Source organism: Schistocerca nitens, chromosome 3 (genome assembly GCF_023898315.1).
Source record: "Schistocerca nitens isolate TAMUIC-IGC-003100 chromosome 3, iqSchNite1.1, whole genome shotgun sequence".
In the NCBI taxonomy this organism is placed as follows: domain Eukaryota; kingdom Metazoa; phylum Arthropoda; class Insecta; order Orthoptera; family Acrididae; genus Schistocerca; species Schistocerca nitens.
The window spans coordinates 745,107,681-745,132,467 of NC_064616.1; the positions used below are offsets into that span (position 1 = coordinate 745,107,681).

At 37.8% G+C, this 24,787-nt stretch overlaps 1 protein-coding gene across 4 annotated transcripts in view; it reads left to right on the forward strand.

Annotated features, from left to right (window-relative positions):
• Window positions 1–778: 778 nt before the first annotated feature.
• LOC126248724 (BET1 homolog) overlaps window positions 779–24,787 on the forward strand; it is a 36,808-nt gene continuing 12,799 nt past the window's right edge. The window contains exons 1-2 of one of the 4 annotated variants that reach the window (XM_049950035.1): window positions 779–925; window positions 19,329–19,394. In XM_049950035.1, the coding sequence (XP_049805992.1) occupies window positions 19,376–19,394 (19 nt within the window). In that variant the 5' untranslated portion in view covers window positions 779–925; window positions 19,329–19,375. The other 3 variants (XM_049950037.1, XM_049950034.1, XM_049950036.1) reach the window with 3 other exon arrangements.

The window sequence follows — 24,787 nt, forward strand, 5'->3', positions numbered from 1 at the left end:
CTGCTTCTTTGAGATTTATCTTCCTGGATAGAGTTTTCTTCGGTCACTGATTCCCATTTTCGTGTGGAGGCCGTGTCTTCTTGCTTCCCGTATTTTCCCGATTGAAGTTCTTTTATATCCTGTTTTAGAGTACCGATTATGAATTGTAGACTTGTTATACGTTCATTTAGCTTTGATATATCATCCTTACAACTCATACACGATTTCTTTTTTCCATCGAATTTTACTTTTTTTTTGCGGAGATACACGATTTACTTTAACACTAGCCGCCATTGAACTCTATACCGGTCTGACGTGTGTTTGCCATTTCGAAGTTAATCGCGCACACACGTGAGAAACACTAGACTGAACAAACTGCTGATTCAAACACGTTTCTCCTTCCCACACGTTACAAGTTGTCTGCGCAGACGTGGTTGGTGCCCACAAACATGAGCAATTTTGCTCAAACGTCTTTAACTCCCAACTTCCACCTTTGCGCACATTTCATATCTGCACAAATCTCCTATCCACTCACATCATTCTATCTGCGTAGATGTTTTGTGCGTAGATAGACGGTTGCGTGTGGACAAGCCTTTAAATCAATATGCATGTATGCTACTCTAGCCTTGGTAGAAAAGACAATAATTCCTCGTATCGATTTGTCTGCGCAGATGTTTTGTGCGTAGATAGACGGTTGCGTGTGGACAAGCCTTTAAATCAATATGCATGTATGCTACTCTAGCCTTGGTAGAAAAGACAATAATTCCTCGTATCGATTTGTCTGCGCAGACGTCATGTGCGCAGACAGACCTTTGCGTGGGGGCGGGCCTAGAAGACAGTACGCGTGTATACTACTACAGCCTTGGGTCTGATAAGGAAAGAATTCCAGTACAACTCTCTTCTCAATCAACTCTTTCGTTATTTCTCCAATAACTGCCCCTATAAAGTAAGCAATGGCCAGAGTATCATATTTCAGTGAGTTGTAAGAGGCATAAAATACATAAAACAAAACAATCTAGAAAAAAAAGTAAGGTGCCGAAAGTTGCTACATTAGACACAGCTGCTGACAGCGTCGATGTTGTAGATTATCGGTTCTTTCCGTGGAAGTTCGGGATCTTGGGGACAGTAGGGGTTAGCCACGAGTTGGAACAGGTGATCAGCTGTTTTCCCACATTGTGTGTCTTTTCAAAGAAGTTACTTTGTGTGGACGTGTCTATGACAGCGTCACTGGGGGTGTTTTGAAACAGTGTTTGTAGTAAATGTTAAAGGTGTAGTGTTTACATCTGTAAGCGTTCAATTAATATTTGCGAAGTGTTTACAAACGTGTTGGTGACCAGGTTAGTAGCGCGTTATGCGTACTAAAACATAAAACTTTTAAAATATTTACAGCGACTATAAAGGTTTTGTTTGGAATTTTTCTTTGAGCGCGACTTACGTGTTTGAACCAATAGTGAAACTTTAATACGAACCGTTCTGCTTTAAATAGTATATAACCTGCTTTCAAATTTCGAGTGAAAACTTGTAGAGTCACATACTGTACGATCACTGTTCACCGGAACAGGCTGACGCAATCGAAGTCTAAAGCCTGTCGCCTAAACGCAGGCACATTAAAATCTGCTACGAATGCTGGGTGTAATGCGTTAACTCTGTGAAGTTCTGTATAAAGTGAAATAAAAAGCGAGAAAAGTGTGGTGCCTGATATGTGAACAAGTGTTTACATTTTTCTCTTCAACAAGAGTGAGTTTCCTACCAAGAGCTTGTATTGTTTGGATCGGCTTCTCAGTTTTTGCTCACTCACGGTAGAGCATATTCTGTGAAAAAAAAAATGAAATTGCTTTATGAATAGGATTCCACTTTAAATTGTGATTGTCTATATTAATTCGTCAGGTGAAATTAATGCCACTGTGGATGAAGTAAGGTCAAGCCTGCTTCCTATCCATGGTTTTCTTTGTGCTGGTATTTCTCTTACGCCATATGATCCCTTTAGTTATAATACTGTTCAGGAGTAATTCTTTGAATTGTTACACAAATGATCTCTCTCGCAAGGAAGTTTCTTTTTTAAGCCAACAGTAATATCTATACATACACAATACTGAAAGGGTTACAACTGGCTCCATGTAATTCCATTCAATCTAATTTTCAATGTTGCTATCTAGATTTGTGTGGACGTGGTACAGACATGGTTACCGTATACCAAAAATTAAATTTGAACTTGGTATATGTCTGATTTTACTATCAACTAATGCTTAACATCCTATTTTTGTAGTCATTTTGACTTTGGACACTTTAAATGATGATATTGCATACACCAGCTACGGGAAATGAATATTTTCAAATAACAACCCACAAACGTAAGTTACATTTTATTTGTGAAAGACTGTGAAATAATACATTAAGAAAAGACATTTTCAATGCTAATAGGTGATTCACAGAGACCCGTAAGATGGAGATTGGGACACACATTCAGGTATCGAACACAAGTGCAATGATGTATCTTCTTGTCATTTTGAACTTTTTAATTACATTAAGTGTATTCCATTGATCTCCTGGAGGGTGGTCTCTCAGATGTGTAAAGAAGTCAGATATGTGTATTTATTTTAATTACAGTGTATTATTGCAAAGTGACTGTACTCACTGTATTACAGTGTTACTGTAATTACAAACTAACTTAAAACATCAGGTTTAAAAGATTCTGAGAAGATGCTCTTCATCAGAGTAGGGGAAGCTGACCAACAGAAAGTCGTGTAATAATGTAATTCAGCCTTCAAGTCCACTGCTTTATCTACATGGCATTAATTTCCTCTGAGCAATTGTTGAATCCATGGGTACCATTGCATTCAACTCCTTTTTGTACTAGTGTTAGCTCCTTGGTGTCTTTGTAGTGTTTGTTTATGGTCCAAGAGTTCCAATTTAGTTAAAGAGACATTGGCAATGACAAAGGAGATCAACAAATATGTGTGTTATGAAGTAGTTGTCAGAATACTGAGTTTTATGAAGAGGCCTTTGCATAATGTTTCAGAATTCATACCAAATATAATTCTTATATTGTGCTTCCGTATTCTGAAAATATCTTCCCTGTGCATCTAATTTCCATAGAAAATGATTCCATAACTCATTGTGAAAGGAAATGTGCAGTTATATTAAGTTATCAGGCCACTAGGAACATAATTATACATTGAGGTATACTGAGCTGACGAAAGTCATGGAATAGCGCTTTGCACATACACTATGTGATCAAAATTGTCTGGGCACCCTCATAAACATGTTTTTCATATTAGGTGGATTGTGCTGCCACCTACTGCCAGGTACTCCATATCAGTGACCTCAGTAGTCGTTAGACATCATGAGAGAGCAGGAATGGAGCCTTTCGCAGAACTCACGGACCTCAAACGTGGTCAGGTGATTGGGTGTCACTTGGGTCATATGTCTGTACGGGAGATTTCCACACTCCTAACCATCCCTAGGTCCACTGTTTCTGAAATGATAGTGAAGTGGAGATGTGAAGGGACACTTAGAGCGCAAAAGCATTCAGGCCGACCTCATCTGTTGATGATAGACAGACCGCCAACAGTTGACGAGGGTCGTAATGTGTTATAGGCAGACATCTATCCAGACCATCACACAGGAATTCCAAACTGCATCAGTTTCCACTGAAAGTACTATGACAGCTAGGCGGGAGGTGAGAAAACTTGGATTTCATGGTCAAACGACTGCTCATAAGCCCCACATCATGCTGTTTAATGCCAAATGACTCCTCGCTTGGTGTAAGGATTGTAAACATTGAACAATTGAACAGTGGAAAAACTTTGTGTGGAGTAACAGATCACGGTACACAGTGTGGCAATCTGATAGCAGGGTATGGGTATGGTGAATGCCGAGTGAACGTCATCTGCCAGCATGTGTTGTGCAAACAGTAAAATTTGGATGTGGTGGTGTTATGGTGTGGTTGTGTTTTTCATGGAGGGGGCTTGCACCTCTTGTTGTTTTGCGTGGCACTATCACAGCACAGGCCTACACTGAAGTTTTACGCACCTTCTTGCTTCCCACTGTTGAAGAGCAATTCGGGGATGGCTATTGCATCTTTCACCACGATCAAGCACCTGTTGATAATGTATGGCCTGTGGCGGAGGGGTTACACGACAATAACATTCTTGTAATGGACTGGCCAGCACACAGTCCTAACCTGAATCCTATAGAACACCTTTGGGATGTTTTGGAATGCCAACTTCATACCTGGCCTCACCCACTGACATCGATACCTCTCCTCAGTGAAGCATTCTGTGAAGAATGGGCTGCCATTCCCCAAGAAACGTTCCAGCACCTGACTGAACGTATGCCTGCGAGAGTGAAAGTTGTCACCAAGGCTAAGGGTGAGCCAACACCGTATTGAATTCCAACATTACCTATGGAGGGTGCCATGAACTTGTAAGTCATTTTCAGCCAGGTGTCCGGATACATTTGATCACATAGTGTGTACAGATGGTGGTAGTATTGTGTATACAAGGCATTAAAGTGCAGTGCATTTGGGGAGCTGTCATTTATACTCTGGTGATTCACGTGAAAAGTTTTCCAGCATGATTATGGCTCCATGACAGAAATTAACTGACTTTGAACACACAATGGTGTTCAAGCTAAGTGCAAGGACATTTTGGAAATCATTAGGAAATCCAATATTGCAACATCCACAATGTCAAGAGTGTTTCAAGAATACCAAGTTTCAGGCATTACTTTTCGTCAAGGATAGTGCAGTGGCCACTGGCCTTCACTTAATCGAGAGCACAGTGGAGTGTGAATGGAGTTGTCAGTGCTAACAGACAAGCAACACTGCATGAAATACCACCAGAAATCACTATGTCATGTACAACAAATTTAATCATTAGAATGGTGTGGCAAAATTTGGTATTAATGGCAGCAGACGACCGACTCAAGTGCCTTTGTTAAAAGCACGGCATAGCTTGCAGTGCCTCTCCTGGGCTCGTGGCTATACTGGTTGGACCCTAGACGATTGAAAAACTGTGGCTTGGTCAGACAAGTCCTAATTTCAGCGTGTAAGAGCTGATGGGAGGATTTGATTGTGGTGGAGATGCCATGGAGCTAAGTTGTCAACAAAGCACTGTGTAAGCTCGTGGTGGCTCCGTATGGGGTGGGCTGTGTGTACATGGAATGGATTGGGTTTTCTGGCCCGGGTGGAATGATGATTTACTGGAAATGGTTATGTTCAGCTACTTGGAGACCATTTGCAGCCATTCATGGACTGCATGTTCCCAAGCAGTGATGGAATTTTTATCGATGACAGTATGCCATGTCACCGGACCACAGTTGTTTGCAATTGGTTTGAAGAACATTCTGGACAATTCAAGCAAATGATTTAGCCATCCATATTGCCTGATGTGAATCCCATCAAATGTTTATGGGTCACAATCAAGAGAGAAGTTTGTGCACAAAACCCTGCACCAGCAACACTTTTGCAATTCTAAATTGATATAGAGGCAGCGTGGCTCAATATCTCTGCAGGGGACTTATGGATGACTTGTTGAGTCCTTGCCATGCCAAGTTGCTGCACTTCACTGGGTGAAAGAAAGTCAAACATGATATTAGGAGGTAGCCCATGACTTGTCACCTCAGTGTATATAGGGTGTCCCAGAGGAATGGTCAATATTCAGCAATGTGACAGCAGCTACCATCCAAAGCAGAAAAGCCTAGTGAACATGGGCTCTGAAATGAAATGTGTATCTTAAGAGCTAGGAGCACTTCAGCATTGATACTGTGAAAAAATGTCTTCTTATCTTTGCTTTCCATGTTTGGTTAGAAGGTAGTATGGACCAAAAAAAATTTTCTAGTAAACATGGGTTCTAAAATGCTTACTGTGAGAACTGTGAGCATGGGTTCAGTAGAAGAGGTGCTTTTCACAGTAGCAAAAATGAACAAGTGCTCATAGCTTTTAAGGTATGCACTTTAGATCCTATGGTTAACAGATCTATTTGCTTTGAATGTTCATTCCTCTTATGTACCTGAATATTGGCCATTCCTCCAGGGACATCCTGTATACATACAGTCAGCAAACTTTTGATTGTTTGCTAATGTGCTAATATAGGAGAGTGCCACTATAGGAATTGTGCGGGGGGGGGGGGGGGGGGGAGGTTACGGTACAAGCTACATACATCACAGACTGCTGTTGACAGATGCGAAGTGTGGAAGGAGCGAGGTGCACCTATCTTGTGCAGTGCAGGTACTATACCTTTGCTTTGTGTATTGTACGAAGCAGCTTTCTTCATTGTGGATGATGAGCTTTCTTTTCTGAGGAGCAGATGGCACCAGAAACTCCATCACCCATTTAAGCATAGAGATCCTGAATACTGCATAGTTAAATAAAGCACAGTGTTCAATAATGGCTATGACTGTGTCACCATGCACTGAATTATTTTAGTTGAAAGTTTGGTATTGGCTGCACTGGACACAAAAGACTATCCCCCACCACTTTTTGTTGCATATAAGCACCAACAATCCTCGATGCTGATTGATTAATTGTTTTTTTACTGATCCAGCGTTATTGTGCAGCACAAACTGTAAAATTGTTACTGAACAGGTAAAGGCAAGCTGCAATAATCCAAATTAAAGTTAGATACCTATTCATAAAATTTAATTTTTAAATAACTTTTTTGTTACGTATTCAGAAATTATTTTAGAGAATAGATCAAGGCTTTATTAGAAATGCCTTTAGTTTAATTTTAAATATTAGCTATCTACTAGCTTTTATTTCTTCAGGTATCTTATTATGTAGTACAACACCAATTCAATTATGCTCCTCTGATAGGCTGTCATTGTGTGATATTTTTTATGTATATTTGATTTCCTTCTGGTTCAATAGTGGTGTACGTTTTTGTTCTGTAGTTGTTTGCCTGTTTTCAAGAGGTGGTCCCTAGTGAACAAGATAGTTTCATAAATGAATAAATATGGGACATTCAGAACACCAATCTCAGTAAAATGAGATTTACAGGACTCCATCTTTTTTAAGACTACAAATTATTCTTAGAACTCTTTTTCATTCTAAAAACATCTACACTGTGAGTTGAGTGTCCCCAGAAAATGATCCCATATCAAATCAGTGAGTGGAACTGTGCATAGTATGCCTGTAGTACTATTGTTTTGCTTGTTGTTGACTTTAATATTCTTAAACCATAACACACGAATGAGAGTTCCATAGACAAGTTATTTATATTTGTGTCCCCACTTTAAATCTTACTGAACCCAAAGACCCAAAAGTTTTGTGACACTTATATTTGGGGATCATTTTCTGATTGTCCTTGAATAGATATTGGGTAGATGGAGGAAATCAATAAAAGTTGACACACACAGTCTTTTCAGGATTTACAGTGAGCTTTTATTTATGGTGAACCACTCCGAATGTCTTTCCATAGAACCTCCTGCTGTTGACTGCAAGGTTTCTGGGCTGGATCCAGTAGGCAATACACTGGTGTTATTTGCAAATCATTTTTTGAGATCTCGTACATTCAACAAAATTGTCAACATAGATCAGGAGGAGTAGTGGACCTAAGATTGAGCTCTGCAGTATGCTGCATTTTGTTGGTAATTTGCTAGAAAAGAAGGAGTTGTCTTGTTTTATTCTTAGCCTTGAATTCATGCTGAACTGATACCTTCTGCCTACAGTTTTTTTTTAGGTATGAACACAACCAGTCACATGTTACACCTCTTACTCCACATCTTTGTAATTTTTCAAGCAGACTGCTCTGGTCCAGGTGTTAAAGGCTTTTGACAGGTCTAGGAAAATACCTGCAGCTAATTTATGTTGATCAAGGGATTTCAAAGCACAGTCTAAGAATTCAGAAATCACTGTCTGTGTGGATTTAGGCTTTCTAAAACCATGTTGTTGTACATTAAGAGGAGAATATTTATTTATGAAACTTAAAAACCTGTTATAAAAAGGTTTTTCTTAAATACCTGTTATAAAAGGGTCTTTGTAGAATTTTTGAGAAGGAACTTAACTGTGACACAATTCGGTAGTTTGATATTCCATCACAAGAACCTTTTTTTAGGGATGGCGAAACTTTTGCTATTTTGAGAGTATCTGGGAAGACACCAATTTCTAGAGAGAAACAGGTCGAAAATTTTTGCCAACAGTTTTAATATGTGGTGAGCACATGCTTTTAACATGAAATCAGTTACTTCATCAAGGGCACTTGACATTTTATTGCTTAATGATTTAATTTTGCTTATAATTTCACCAGGATTTGTTTGATAGGCATACATAGAGGCACCCAAGATCACCGATTTGCTGGAGAAACTTTTTACTGATCCTTTACAATTTACTTGAATGATGTCTTCAGCTAGTGAAGTGAAGTATTCATTCAATTTTGTCATGGTTAATTTTGGGTCTATGACTTTTGAGTCTTCTGGTGATAATGATACATTCTCATTTTCTGGTACTGAACTACAGTTCTCTTTCTTTATAACTCTCCACATGGATCATATTTTGTTAGATGAATTTCTCACCAAACTGTAATTCCACATAATTTTTGCCTCTCAGACTACTGTGCTGTCTTTTGTAGGCTTTAGAATAATCTGCAAACTCTTGGGTAACACAAAATTTCTTACAACAGTACCACAGAAATCTGTTTTTATCACTGGAAATTTTTATGCCTTTAGTTACTCATTGCTTATTGTTGTTAGATTTTACAGTTTGTACTTCTTTTGGAAATGCTGTGTTAAAATACATTGAAGAGCCAAAGAAACTGGTACACCTGCCTAATATCGTACAGGGTCCCCGTGAGCATGCAGAAGTGCTGCACCACGATGTGGCATAGACTCGACTAATATCTGAAGTAGTGCTGGAGGGAACTGACTCCATGAATCCTGCAGAACTGTCCATCAATCCATAAGAGTATGAGGGAGTCGAGATCTCTTCTGAACAGCACATTCTAGGCATCCCAGATATACCAAGTCCGTCAGAATGCACAATGGACATGAATGGATGCAGGTGATCAGTCAGGATGCTTACATACGTGTCACCTGTCAGAGTTGTATCTAGATGTACCAGGGGTCCCATATCACACCAACTCTACACAACCCAGACCATTACAGAGCCTCCACCAGCTTGAACAGTCCCCTGCTGACATGAATGCTCCACGGATTCATTACGTTATCTCTATACCTGTAAATGTCCTTCCACTTGATACAGATTAGATTAGATTTACTTTCACTCCAATTGATCCATGGTGAGGAGGTCCTCCAGGATGTAGAACATGTCAGGAAAACAACAATACATGACAAATATTTACAACTAAAACAAATAAGCTAATGTACCATTCCACAGGTCCCAAGTGGAATGATCGTCATTTTTTTTTAATGAAAGAGTCGTTTTACAGATACTAATGCACTGAATTTAAAATAAAAATTTTTTTTTTATTTATTTATAAGGTAATAAACGGTTAATACAACTACTATAATACTGATTTACAATGAACACATTACTGCACTGAAATGGTGCAGAAGTTACATTGTACTTACACACACACACACACACACACACACACACACACACACACACACACACACACACACACACAATGAACACATTACTGCACTGAAATTGTGCAGAAGTTACATACGCACACAAATCAGTTGGTTTTACTGAGAAATTCATCAATGGAGTAGAAGGAGTTGGCCACCAATAAATCCTTTAGGCTTCTCTTAAACTGAATTTCATTGGTTGTTAAGCTGATTAAGGCTGCTGGCAAGTTATTGAAAATGTGTGTTCCTGAATAATGCACACCTTTTTGTACAAGACTAAGTGACTTTAAATCCTTGTGGAGATTATTCTTATTTCTAGTATTGATTCCATGAATTGGGCTGTTGGTTTGAAAAAGTGATTTATTTTTAATGACAAATTTCATTAAGGAATAAATATAATGGGAAGCAGTAGCAATTTGAAACAAGACTCATCTGACCAGGCAACATGTTTGCAGTCATCAACAGTCCAATGTCAGTGTTGACGAGTCCAGGCGAAGTGTAATGCTTTGTGTTGTGCAGTCATCAAGGGTACACGAGTGGGCCTTTGGCTCTGAAAGCCAATATTGATGATGTTTCATTGACTGGCTCACACACTGACACTTGTTGATGGCCCAGCATTGAAATCTGCAGCAGTTTGTGAAAGGGTTGCACTTTTGTGATGTCAAATGATTCTTTTCATTCGCCGCTGGTCCCGTTCTTGCAGGATCTTTTTCTGGGTGCATCGATGTTGGAGATTTGATGTTTTACCGGATTTGTGATATTCACGGTACACTCGTGAAATGGTCATACGGGAAATCCCCACTTCATTGCTGCCTTGGAGACATTCTGTCCCATCGCTTGTGTACTCACTATAACACCATGTTGAAACTCACTCAAATCTTATAACCTGCCATTGTTGCAGCTGTAACTGATCTACCAACTGTGCCAGACACTTGTCTTATATAGGCATTGCTGACCACAGTGCCATATTCTGCAGGTTTACACATAAAGAACGATATTTTGAAAACTCATGTAAATTCTATCTACATTATTCTGAATTTAGATGCTTTCCCAATTTTCCTTAGCTTCTAAGAAATTAAGAATTCTAATGTTATCTTCAGAAAAAAGTTCTTTTTTCGACTACTTTTTTTGTAAATGTTACTAACCTGTTGTCATTTCTTTACACAGCAGCTGCATCTAATGATCACTATAACCCATGCTCAGTACTCTGTTTGTGAATTTGTAACTTCTGTATGAGATGAATATTTGTCAATGATGGAGTGTGTAAATTCTGTGATACTTGTTGGACAGTGTATTGTGGGGATCATATTGAATGTGTAGGTCACATATTTCAAAGCATCTCTGGTACCACTGTCTTTGAAAAAATCAGTATTGCCATAAAGCACTATCTTTGTATTTAATGCACTGATCCTGTTCAGCAGAGCCTCTAGTTTACTCACGAAGCCTGGAAGATTTCCACTAGGTGCTCCATATATGTTAATAATCATGAAATTAAGTTCTGGCAGCTTAGTAATGGAAATTTTGAAGTCTTTTTAATTTGGTCAATATAATTTTTATTGACATCACAGAAATTTATATTTGCTCTTTCACAAAGATAGCAGAGCCACCATATTTGGAGAACTCTTGCTTAGAATGGCTTACTAATGCTTATCCTGACATTAAGGTTAGTTTTACTTCATCATTTTGTGAAGTTAATTTTATTTCATCACTTCATATCCAATGTTCAGTAATGCAAATTAAGCTGAAACACTTTCTAGTTCTTGATCTAAGAGTACTTCTAATACAGCACATACCCTAAAAAAATTTAGGTGTGTTTCTTGTGTGTGGCATCTATTTGCTGGTGGCAAGTAATAGGTGAGATAACTTCTGGAGCTTGTACAAGTTTTGCTTCATTCTTCTCTGTCCTCTTTGGTTTAAACTGTTTCATAATTTGCATTTGACAGATGACTTGATTATTTTCTTCTGGTTTATTCAGTTTAAACCACACGGTAGTATGTGTTTGGCCCATGACATTATTGTTTACAACTCATCTAAAACACTTTGTAATCTTCACTTGTTTGCCATTTATCATTTTTTATTCACTCTTCCTCAAAATGTGAGTACATATTTTTTTGGCTAACAGTGCCTTTCTTGGCGCATTTGAATGAAGTCCACGGACTGTAAGAAAACTTCTCTCCAAGCTGCTTATGTCTACAGTAACAAGATTCTTAAAGTGAGTGCATACTTCAATGATATTCTTGTTGCAGCACTAATTTCGTGGTTCACTCATCACCAGGGTGGTAAATCATGATGATGTGGGATATTCGCGAGTACGTTTGTGTAAATTAAATTACTTAAACATTTCCTCTTTTCTGTAGTAACCTTGTACATCTTGTTGCTATAGATGTCATTTGATCCTCCTATTAACATGATAAAATCATCTTTATTCAAACTAGCTATGTCAGTGAATTTTTTCAGTTCATTATTTCATTCGGTGGAGCCCCTGGCTTTCCAAAACAAGATGCCTTGAAATTACCTGTTCCCATCAGCACTGCAGAAAGATCACAGCCATGAGTATCACCTTTGTGTTCAAAGAAGTGGCATGCATTAATTCTTGTCTTCTTGCATGTCAGTATTTCTTTGTGAGATGGGTGTATCAACAAATAGCAGTAATAAACAATGTGATCCTTACTAGAGTTGGAAGTAGAGGCATTTTGTCTGATTTGAAATTTAATAAGCTGTTGCCTTATATTTTATTTGTAGATTTGTATTTTAGGTTAAGGATTTCACTTGTGTTTTTGTGTCACCAACTTGTAATTACCAAATGAAGCAGCTTGAAAGTAGGGTCTTTTTTTTTACTGATATTTTCATTTGGATGGTCTGTACTGTATAGTTTGAAATATTTTACTATTTTCTGAACTTCAGCCATGCTGTTTTTTATGTGTTTCTGATATGTGTATTTTGCAAAATAGTGATAACTGTTGATGCAAGCAGTTTTGGATTTGAAACGTCCAGAAGTTCAGTGCCTTGACACAAGCTTATGTGATACTGTACTGTAACTCATTTCCAAAAGAGAAAAATAAAGAGAGAGAAATGGGATGAGATTCAAGGTTCACCACAGTATTTTGCTGCCCTCTTTTGCCCCAGGGGAGCTGCCCCAAATCATTATGCAATATGTTATGTCACTATGAAAAAATGCATAATAGGAGCTAAGGATAATGTTTTCACTCACACATGCTCTAAATCTGTGTAGTAAATATAGACTCTTGATAGTTTAATACATATAAAGTCTGGTGGTGCTTCCATGTAAGTTTAGAATCCAAGTGTACAGTCAGCAGTTTAACGAACGTACAGTCGGTGTTAAACTTACATAAACTGAAGACTACATTTTCAGTTTTATTCAGATTTGCAGCTATTTCGCGATCTTTAGCCTGAGAACACTAATGTCTCTTTACCTGTTCTAAATACTGATAATATACAAAATGTAAGTATAAATCTTTAAATTAATTATATTTATGACATATTGTATGCAAATTATTATTTAGATATAAAATGACTTAGTAATGGAAATCACAGTTTGTATGTATGAAATTAGACATGAGAGCATTGTGGACAATCAATACACACCTTTTTCTGATGTTTGCTGCATATTGGATTGTTACAGGGTGCTTAGCAAACTATTGTCACGTGTTTCTTGGAGTAGTGGCAGTAAGAACAGTACTTCCTCAGGCATGTTGCGGAAGAGGTCCTTGCTGTTCTTGCACATTCATTTGTAATATCCCTTTTTATTGCATTCTTTAGGTCCTTGCTCAGATCTGACACAGAGTCTCATTGGATGAGCCAGGGATGTGTAAGTTGTTGATGCAGTTCTAACAGGAAATTCAATATTATCAACAGAGTTTTGCTTGGAGCCTTTTTGAAGTGTTGATGGGCATATATGATACACAAATTTATTGATGCAATATTCAGAATGCTGTAAGACAAACACATTGGCTCCATTCATGTTTTCTGACCACAGTTAGTTACAGTATCGCTGGCTGCCTTGTCTGGTTGTATGTGAGTACTACTTCTGTCTCTTTTATGTGATCTAAATAGAGGCATCATCATGCATGCCTGAAACTAGAGTTAAAAGTCTGTTTGAGCTAGGTTTGTAGGAGACAGCTGTCATATCTGCTGAAAATAAGAAAAATGTTTAGTCTCCCCTGCTGTGGTATTTCAAGTCTACAAACTCTGTTGAAAGCCCTTTTTTATTTTCTTTATTGTTCCTACAACAGTTAAACCATAATCAGCTTGTAGTTCCCTCACAAGAGGCACACTCACGAACCAGTTGTCCACAGTAATATTTCTGCACGAGCCCTTCATTTTACCTACCAGTTGTTCTACAAAATGGTCAACAACTGCCACCCCATCTGGAGTTGTGCCTTTCACAAGATATGGAATAGCCTTTATCATGTAGTTATTAGCATTGCCACAAATCATGACAAGTTTCAGGCCATATTTGTTTGGCTTATTGTTCATATAAACCATAAAAGGATATCTTCCACAAAAGCCAATGAGCTGTTCATCAGTGCTGCAATAAGAACTTGGCTTATAGTTTGTCATACAGTTAGTTACAAATGCTTCCTGCATATGTTTGATTGATGTCAGTTTACTTTCTTTCCTCTGTTCTTCCCTGGTTTCTCTGTCATCAAATCTAGTACAGTATATTAGGAACATAAACCTGTCTCCAGACATAGTGGCACAATAATAATCACCACAGAAGGCGCTATTAAATACTAATCTAGCATATAGCTGACTATCTTTCATAACAGCTGAGGGACTCAAGATAACAATCAATGCTTGAAATTCTTACTTACAGGTATCCCTTAGTGTAGCATTCATTATTTTGTAGTTTTACCGATGTCATTCTATTTATTCTTAGTACAATCTCATTTTTGATATCTTCAGTCAAAAGGAGGTGGAACACCTCAGTGGATGAGGATCAGTGTTTTTTGTGGCTCCAGATCTTTGGTAATATATTTTTAATTAGTATTTTCCCACCTTGCCTAATCGGTTGTGTTTTCCAGTAGTAACATGTTTTCCCAGTGAATTCGTTATTCTCAGTTACTAAAAGAGTAGTAGCCACAACTTGTTCTTCATTATAAGATATAAGAAAGGTACTTCTCGAGCTACTTCTCTTTCTATTATTATTTGTAGGTGCAGACAAATCTCTCTTCATTATGTTGTTCCCTCTTTCAATCTCTTGGAGTCTATATTATGGATTTTCATCTTCATCGTTTTCTTCCTCCTCTGGGGAAAACTCAGGATCCTCATGACTGCATTGACAATCTAACACATTCTGTCTTCTTCATCATTGCTTAGGACCCTCTCCATTACACTGAAAACACAGTAATATTTAGCCTGCTGATGCTCAGTGCTTACAAATATTGTATGCCACCTTCATAGAGCAAACATTTAAACTGAAATGTTGTTTCACAGATTTATATAGTACACTGTTGTTGTTGTGGTCTTCAGTACTGAGACTGGTTTGATGCAGCTCTCCATGCTACTCTATCCTGTGCAAGCTTCTTCATCTCCCAGTACGTACTGTAGCCTACATCCTTCTGAATCTGCTTAGTGTATTCATCTCTTGTTCTCCCTCTACGATTTTTACCCTCCACTCTGCCCTCCAATACGAAATTGGTGATCCCTTGATGCCTCAGAACATGTCCTACCAACCAATCCCTTCTTCTAGTCAAGTTGTGCCACAAACTCCTCTTCTCCCCAATTCTGTTCAGTACCTCCTCATTCGTTATGTGATCTATCCATCTAATCTTCAGCATTCTTCTGTAGCACCACATTTCGAAAGCTTCTATTCTCTTCTTGTCCAACCTATTTATCGTCCATGTTTCACTTCCGTACATGGCTACACTCCATACAAATAATTTCAGAAACGACTTCCTTACACTTAAATCTATACTCGATGATAACAAATTTCTCTTCTTCAGAAACGCTTTCCTTGCCATTGCCAGTCTACATTTTATATCCTCTCTACTTCGACCATCATCAGTTATTTTGCTCCCCAAATAGCAAAATTCCTTTAAGTGTCTCATTTCCTAATCTAATTCCCTCAGCATCACCCGACTTAATTCGCCTACCTTCCATTATCCTCGTTTTGCTTTTGTTGATGTTCATCTTATATCCTCCTTTCAAGACACTGTCTATTCCGTTCAACTGCTCTTCCAAGTCCTTTGCTGTCTCTGACAGAATTACAATGTCATCGGCAAACCTCAACGTTTTTATTTCTTCTCCATGGACTTTAATACCTACTCCGAATTTTTCTTTTGTTTCCTTTACCGCTTGTTCAATATACAGATTGAATAACATCAGGGACAGGCTACAACCCTGTCTCACTCCCTTCCCAACTGCTGCTTCCCTTTCATGCCCCTCGACTCTTATAACTGCCATCTGGTTTCTGTACAAATTGTAAATAGCCTTTCGCTCCCTCTATTTTACCCCTGCCACCTTCAGAATTTGAAAGAGAGTATTCCAGTCAACATTGTCAAAAGCTTTCTCTAAGTCTACAAATGCTAGAAACGTAGGTTTGCCTTTTCTTATTCTAGCTTCTAAAATAAGTCGTAGGGTCAGTATTGCCTCACGTGTTCCCATATTTCTTCGGAATCCAAACTGATCTTCCCCGAGGTCGGCTTCTACCAGATTTTCCATTCGTCTGTAAAGAATTCATGTTAGTATTTTGCAGCCGTGACTTATTAAACTGATAGTTTGGTAATTTTCACATCTGCCAACGCCTGCTTTCTTTGGGATTGGAATGGTTATATTCTTCTTGAAGTCTGAGGGTATTTCGCCTGTCTCATACATTTTGCTCACCAGATGGTAGAGTTTTGTCAGGACTGGCTCTCCTAAGGCTGTCAGTAGTTCTAATGGAATGTTGTCTACTCCCGGGGCCTTGTTTCGACTTAGGTCTTTCAGTGCTCTATCGAACTCTTCACGCAGTATGATATCTCCCATTTCATCTTCATCTACATCCTCTTCCATTTCTATAACATTGCCCTCAAGTACATCGCCCTTGTATAGACCCTCTATATACTCCTTCCACCTTTCTGCTTTCCCTTCTTTGCTTAGAACTGGGTTTGCATCTGAGCTCTTGATATTCACACAAGTGGTTCTCTTTTCTCCAAAGGTCTCTTTAATTTTCCTGTAGGCAGTATCTATCTTACCCCTCGTGAGATAAGCCTCTACATCCTTACATTTGTCCTCTAGCCATGCCTGCTTTGGCATTTTGCACTTCCTGTCGATCTCATTTTTGAGACGTTTGTATTCCTTTTTGCCTGCTTCATTTACTGCATTTTTATATTTTCTCCTTTTGTCGATTAAATTCAATATTTCTTCTGTCACCCAAGGATTTCTACTAGCCCTCGTCTTTTTACCTACTCGATCCTCCGCTGCCTTCACTACTTCATCCCTCAAAGCTACCCATTCTTCTTCTACTGTATTTCTTTCCCCCATTCTTGTCAATTGTTCCCTTATGCTCTCCCTGAAACTCTGTACAACCTCTGGTTTAGTCAGTTTATCCAGGTCCCATCTCCTTAGATTCCCACCTTTTTGCAGTTTCTTCAGTTTTAATCTGCAGTTCATAACCAATAGACTGTGCTCAGAGTCCACATCTGCCCCTGGAAATGTCTTACAATTTAAAACCTGGTTCCTAAATCTCTGTCTTACCATTATATAATCTATCTGAAACCTTTTAGTATCTCCAGGGTTCTTCCACGTATACAACCTTCTTTCATGATTCTTGAACCAAGTGTTAGCTATGATTAAGTTGTGCTCTGTGCAAAATTCTATCAGGCGGCTTCCTCTTTCATTTCTTAGCCCCAATCCATATTCACCTACTACGTTTCCTTCTCTTCCTTTTCCTACTGTCGAATTCCAGTCACCCATGACTATTAAATTTTCATCTCCCTTCACTATCTGAATAATTTCTTTTATGTCATCATACATTTCTTCAATTTCTTTGTCATCTGCAGAGCTAGTTGGCATATAGACTTGTACTACTGTCATAGGCATGGGCTTAGTGTCTATCTTGGCCACAACAATGCGTTCACTGTGCTGTTTGTAGTAGCTTACCCGCATTCCTATTGCTTTATTCATTATTAAACCTACTCCTGCATTACCCCTATTTGATTTTGTATTTATAAACCTGTATTCACCTGACCAAAAGTCTTGTTCCTCCTGCCACCGAACGTCACTAATTCCCACTATATCCAACTTTAACCTATCCATTTCCCTTTTTAAATTTTCTAACATACCTGCCCGATTAAGGGATCTGACATTCCACGCTCCGATCCGTAGAACGCCAGTTTTATTTCTCCTGATAACGACGTCTTCTTGAGTAGTCCCCGCCCGGAGATCCGGGTGGGGGACTATTTTACCTCCGGAATATTTTACCCAAGAGGACGCCATCATCATTTATCCATACAGTAAATCTGCATGCCCTCGGGAAAAAATTACGGCCGTATTTTCCCCTTGCTTTCAGCCGTTCACAGTACCAGCACAGCAAGGCCGTTTTGGTTAGTGTTACAAGGCTAGATCAGTCAGTCATCCAGACTGTTGACCCTGCAACTACTGAAAAGGCTGCTGCCCCTCCTCAGGAACCATATGTTTGTCTGGACTCTCAACAGATACCCCTCCGTTGTGGTTGCACCTACGGTACGGCTATCTGTGTCGCTGAGGCACGCAAGCCTCCCCACCAAAGGCAAGGTCTATGGTTCATGGGGGGGGATACACACAAGTGCTAAAACTCCCAAGCAACGCACATAACTTCTAACAACCATTGACACTAATGGCACATATTCTGTACACAGATTGATTTTCTATAAATTCTATACGTAAATTTGATGTACTGAATTTGCCTTTTGACCCCATTGTTGACATTTCAACTATTAGTCATGTCTGTTCCTACTGGATTTCATTTCCTTACTGCATGCTTGAAGCACTTAACGTGACACACACATATTGCAGATGATGGTTATGGAACTATAACTTGTAGTGTACCACTATACATGCATATTACATAGCATTAGTGTTCTAAAGTTAAATCAGATACTGAAAACTATAAGGTTGGCTTTGCTCTGTTCTTTTAGATCCTCTGTTGCTTCCAGGAGTAATGAATGTGGTATCATCTGTGTAAGGAACAGACATGCATGGTATGATACTGGGCAGGTCAAACACATAAAGTGTACACAATAAAGGAACAAGCATAGAACCTTGAGGCAACTCTCTTGAAATATTTAGGAATCAAGAGCTTTTATCGTTAAAGTATACCACCAACTTCCTATTGCCAAATTATGATTCTATAAGCAACAGTTCTAAATCTTTAGAGCCAGAGCATCATTACCTGGCTTATTCTTACTTTTCTCCCTTTCCGTCTTTTCTTTCTTTTTTGTTTTTCTGTCTCTCTTCCTCTCACCCCTAACCGAGTGGTTTAGTGCAATGATTAAGACTCTGGTCTCATATTCATGGAAAATGGGGTTAAAATCTGTGTGTAGTCACATAGATTATGTCAGAATCCTTTGAAAATACCACAGCCTATTCATTTCAATTTGTCATTCCAAAAGAACACGTGTCTTGTCTCTAACGACCTTGATGAGATGTCACACTGTGATTTGTTTTCATTCCTCATCCTCTTCCTCCTCCTTTGTCATATTTTAGAGACTGTCCAGTGTCATTTAGAAAGCAAGTTGCGTACAGGAGACTAATTTTGTGCAAAGAAATCCATTTATGTATTTATGCTGTTATTTACAGATTACATGATTAATAATTAATTAATAAATTTCAATTTGCAGATTTGGACAAACTGGCGCCAACATTTTCTGGCAAAAAAACACCAAACATGAGGAGGGCACATGCTGGTACAGTATTTTGTTTCAAATCACGATACTAAAGTCAATAGCATTTTTTTGGGTGCTTTGAGTTGTTGGTACCTAACCTACATTTTCATGGAAATGAGATATTTAGTTTCAGGGTTCAGCATTACTGAAAAGTCAGCATACAATATAATGAACATATCTTTCTTGTATTGTGGCTACAAAAGAATTACAAACCATTTAATAAAATATAAGTATAACAACACCATTTAATAAAGAAATTTGTAATAATACTGTACTTTCAAAAGACTGACTTGCATGAAGGACATCTTGGATTGCCCATTTGTACTATGTTAGCCACAACATAGTTTACACAAAAAAAGGAACACTTAATTGAGAACCATTACTATGGTTGTCATAGATAAGCATCGGTAATATGTTCACTGATAAATTTCATATGAAAATTGTGGTGCTTTCTGGTACGTACTGTGCTTTGCACTTAGTAATCTCTCAATGTTTATATGCAGATGGGATTGCTAGCATATGTTATACACTTTCACCCAATACAGTTCTGTGGCATAATCTTCTAGGACAATACAGCTAAGTCAACAGATTATGTATTCCACAGAAACACGCATATAAGGATGTTGTGTAAATACAATGCAACATATTGTTGAAAATTTACAGGTACCTGGGGATTCTTGTACAGAAGTCAATACATTGGGATTTGTAACAAGGACACATTAAGGCAGAACTGTTCAGTTCACTACCACAATACTAGAAATAAAAACAATTTCCACATGGACAATGTGTCGCTGTCTAGGTTTCTGAATGGAGTTTTATATTCTGGTACAAAAATTAACAACTACTTAATGGAAGAAATTAGGAAGAAAATTGAAAATCCCAGATATTCAAAAACAAAGTAGAAGAATGTCTGAAGAAATTTCAGGCTTGCAGCCAGTCATCATCAACTACACTCCATACGTTTCAACTGGCCACCTGCCAGTCATCCTCAGCTGAACCACCGAAGATTGATGGCTAACTTGCAGATGACTGGCAGATGCCCAGTCGAAACCTCGTGCAGTATAAAGTTGACGACGACCGTCGGTGAGCCCCAAATTTCTTAGAATACTCCATTTTAAAATTCACAAAGTAAAAGAATACCTCATTAGCCACTCTTCCTACAATTTATCGAATATTTGGGCTCAGGACTGTAAATACCACTCCAGTGTTTGTTTTAAACATAGCCAATAGTGCACTGTGTAAAGTTACAGAAATACTTTGTTTGAAGTATTAGACAAAAACAGTAGTTTAGCAGTAGAAGAGGAAGAGCAGTGGCCTTTTTTTCTTTTTCTTTTTTAAGCAACTATTGTTTTCCTAAGATACATGAAGTAATTCAGAATTAATTCCCATAGTTATCAGTGTGAATCGATGAGTGCTAGTCATAATTTGTTGTTTGTATACTTGACAGAAGTAGCCAGTAGTGGCTGCTTCTGGCTATTCATGTATAACTGATTCCTTCCATGCTCCTGAAGGCTCTCCTTCATGACAAGATTTATGAAACATATTGGGTGAATCGATGAGTCAATAATTTTCATGGCCTAACTTTTACAAATTTACATGTTTTAAATTATATTTAATGAAAAGTTTGCTGTTTCAATTTACCGCAGAGATAGCTGATAAATGTCAGAACAGTTTACCTTTTGCTCATCTGCATTTTTCTTTTTTTAATTTTGGATATAGGCTCTTGAAACTGAGGATGAGAATGTCCTGTGTAGTAATTTTGTTAACAAGAGAATATATTATTCTTTGTGACTATGTCACAGATTATCAGTGTATAATGTGTATTGGTGATGAGATTTTTCTTCTTTTCGTCATTCAAAAAACTGGTCCAGGTAGAAAAAATATGACAAGGAATTTTTAAAAAGTTATCTTTAATTACCTATATTTGTTGAGCCAAACAAAAATATAATATGTTTTGCATTCTGCAGGAATCACTGAACAAATTAGGAATTTTTGTAACATCAGCAACAAGGCTTATTTGGTGATAAAATCTTCTTGGGTTTATTTGTTTCTGAAAACATGATGCAATTTTTCAGACATTCCTAGATGACACATTTTCACTTGGACATTCATGTACTTCACACTTGAACAATCATCATTAATAACAAGATTATACATACAGAAAAATCGCTTATGATATGCTACTCCAGTCATTAACATTTTGACAGTTAAATTGCCTGCAAATTGAACAGCAGTCCTTATTGAATATGATACTTAATTGTGCTTCCTTAGTGGTTCCTGGGTTTGCCTTCTTCACATCTGCTTGCTGCAAGTGAATGTGATGCTCCATTCTCACTTGTTTCTTCTAGAAATTGTACCAAGGAATTGTGTTGACTTTTCGGTGTATCACTTTTATAACTAGTATTGTTCATTAGGTTTTGAGAATATAGATTAGATTGATTAAAAGTTTGCTGGAATTCATATAGATTCTGTAACCTTACATTTAGTTTCACTAATATGATACTACAGGGTCTCCATGGCATTATTGTAACTTTTATGCAGGAAGTTTCTTTAGGAAATGACTTCTTGTTCAGGATTTGCCTCAATAGGAGATATGCTAACTCGGTTTTTCAAGATATTTTCTAATAGAAGAAAGTCAGTAGAAGATTGGAATAAGTAAATACCCCGATAATGCTTGGTATGTATGTATTTATTTATCCATGAAATCATGTTCATGGTATGAGATACAAAACACAGCAGTACATAGTTGAATGAGCATAAACCTTTTTGCGATGTAGCTTCCTAAATATATATGCACTTCAAAGAACAGAATATACATACATTTTCATTACATTAGTTTCTAAGCAGTGTTGTTCTTCTTACAATACAAAGTCAACATGGAAATTATTATTATTGAACATTACTTCACATTAATGCTTATTACAGTTTGGATAAAATTAAAGTTTTTAGAAGAGATAAGTTATGCATGGAAGAGGTAATATTCCCAGTTCTTTAAAGATTGGCTTGATAGGTGTTTGTGGTGGTACTCATATCATGATCTTGACAATTAATTTTTGCATAACAAATATTTGCTTGTGCATTGACCCCCAGAAAGGAATGCCATTATGAGATTACTGTGTTACCTAGTGCAAAGTGCACAGTTTTAATGGTAGTCAAGTCACACCTTTGACTAGGAACTCTAAACACATAGCAGAGGTTACTCAGTTAACTACTTTTTTTTATCTTAGGGTTTTAGTTCCATTGCGAATGTATCCTGTGTCATGAAAGTACTATGTTTTCACAATGTTGTCAGCTCCATTTTCAGTTTTTAATTTAGTTCTTGGCTTACAAAATAGATTGTGTGTACTTTAGTTTCTTTTTGTCTCTGACATTTGTTTGGTCTTTAATAGATATATCTTTCATTACATAATCTGCCTTAAAATAGGTAGCAGATGTCTGCTCTTTCCTTTCTTGAGGTATCTTATCCTTGCATCTCTTAGGGCAATACAAGGTTTCTCTCAAACACAATTTTGCTGGAACATGCTTACCAGTTGTTGAAGCACACGTAACACCTTCCTGATGATTAAGTTTTCTCATACACTTTTTTGCATTGAGCAAGTTTGCAGTTCTTCCTGTGATGAACTGCCTTCTCCTGATCAACCATAATATTTGGTTACATTGTTATCATTAATTTTGTTGGCACTTAAAAATTCTCACCTGCTTCTGGAAAACAGCACATGGCATTAAAAAAGATAAGATCAAACTTTTCTGAGCCATATCTCAGTTTATTTGGTTATGTGACAAATTGATTATGGCATGTGTGTGCAAGATACAGTCATAGTCCTCCCACAGTACAGTTTACAGAGTTCTGATTATACTACTCTTGTGTTCTGTATTTCTTTCATTGGAGAGCAGATAGTATCAGCATTCTATTTCCTAGTAGCCATCATTTTGCTCCCATTTAAGTTCTCCAGGCATATCTTTTACATTTTTGTGTGGCCTATACCGACCAGTTATGATACTAGCAGCATGTGTCTAAATTCATTCAGTGTCTGCTCTTGTGCCTACTGTTATAACTTCAAGTTGAACAAATATATTTCAAGGAAGACGCAATACATGAAAGTCACAGATCATGTAAACAGAGTAAGACGTGTGTACACTTTAACAGTCAAATCATAACTGAGTCCGAGTCTAGCGGCCGCTGGCTGGCTGGCCGCTTAGGTGGCGCTGCTGCTGCTGCTGCATGGCTGGCAGACAGTGCCGCATGTAGAGGACGCGTGTAACTGCGCGGCAGCACTTTGAAAGATCGACGAGTCACAACACCTACTTGATAATGGCTCCAAACACTGGAACAATATTCTAGAGTTGGTTGCACTAGTATCTTGCTTGCTATTTATTGTACAGATGCACTGCACTTTCTCAGGATCCTTCCAACAGATTTAAGTCTTTCACATTGCCCAAGACTGATTGTAGGTGATCATCCCATTTTCATATTCCTTTCTGGTATTACCCCTAAATATTAATAAAATTTGACTTTCTCAAGACAAACACCACCAATCTTATAATCAGATTCTATACTGTTCTTTCTCTTTCTTATAGGCATGATGTACATTTATTCACATTTAAGGAGAGCTATCATTCATTACACAAAGTGGAAATTTTGTTTAACTCTTTCTGCAGTTCATTAAGACTGTCCAACTTTTCATATACACAACTGTATCATCAGTGAACAACCTTACAGTGCTGCTAATCCTCTCTGGTTACTTGTTTATGTTCTTGGAAAATATTATGGAGGTCCTATCATGCTTCCTCATGGCATACCTAATGTTACGTTCATTTCTGTGGAACATTTGCCATCCAGTATAACACCGGTTTCTTGATATAAATTTTTTTTCTGAGCATTTTACTGTGTCATAATGTAAAAGATTATACTGTTTTCTGTTAGTCAAATATTCCTCAAGCAAATCATATATTTGTGAAGATATTTCATATGATCATATTTTGGTTAGTAGTTGACAATGTAGTAGTGTCAAATGCCTTACTGAAATCTAGGAACATGGATTCTTCACTTGCATCTATTGATTGCAAGGTGTCATTTATGAATAAAGACAGCTGTGGTTCAGATGAGCAGTTATTTTTTAATACCTGCTGATTCTTTGAGAGAAGCTGATTTTCCTCTGGGAACATCATAATTCTTTGGCTTAGAATATGCTCTAGGATCCTGCAAGAAATTGACGTTGGCAATATTGGTTTATCTGTTACCTTTTTTGAAAATAATGTGACCTGTGCTCTTTTTCAGTGACACGGAACTATTTGCTGCACAAGTGATTGTCCATAAATATGATCGAGGAAAGGAGCTTATTCAATGTAAAATCTAACTGGTATTCCATCAGTGTCTGATGCTATGTTTGTTTTAAGTAATTTTAATTGTTTCT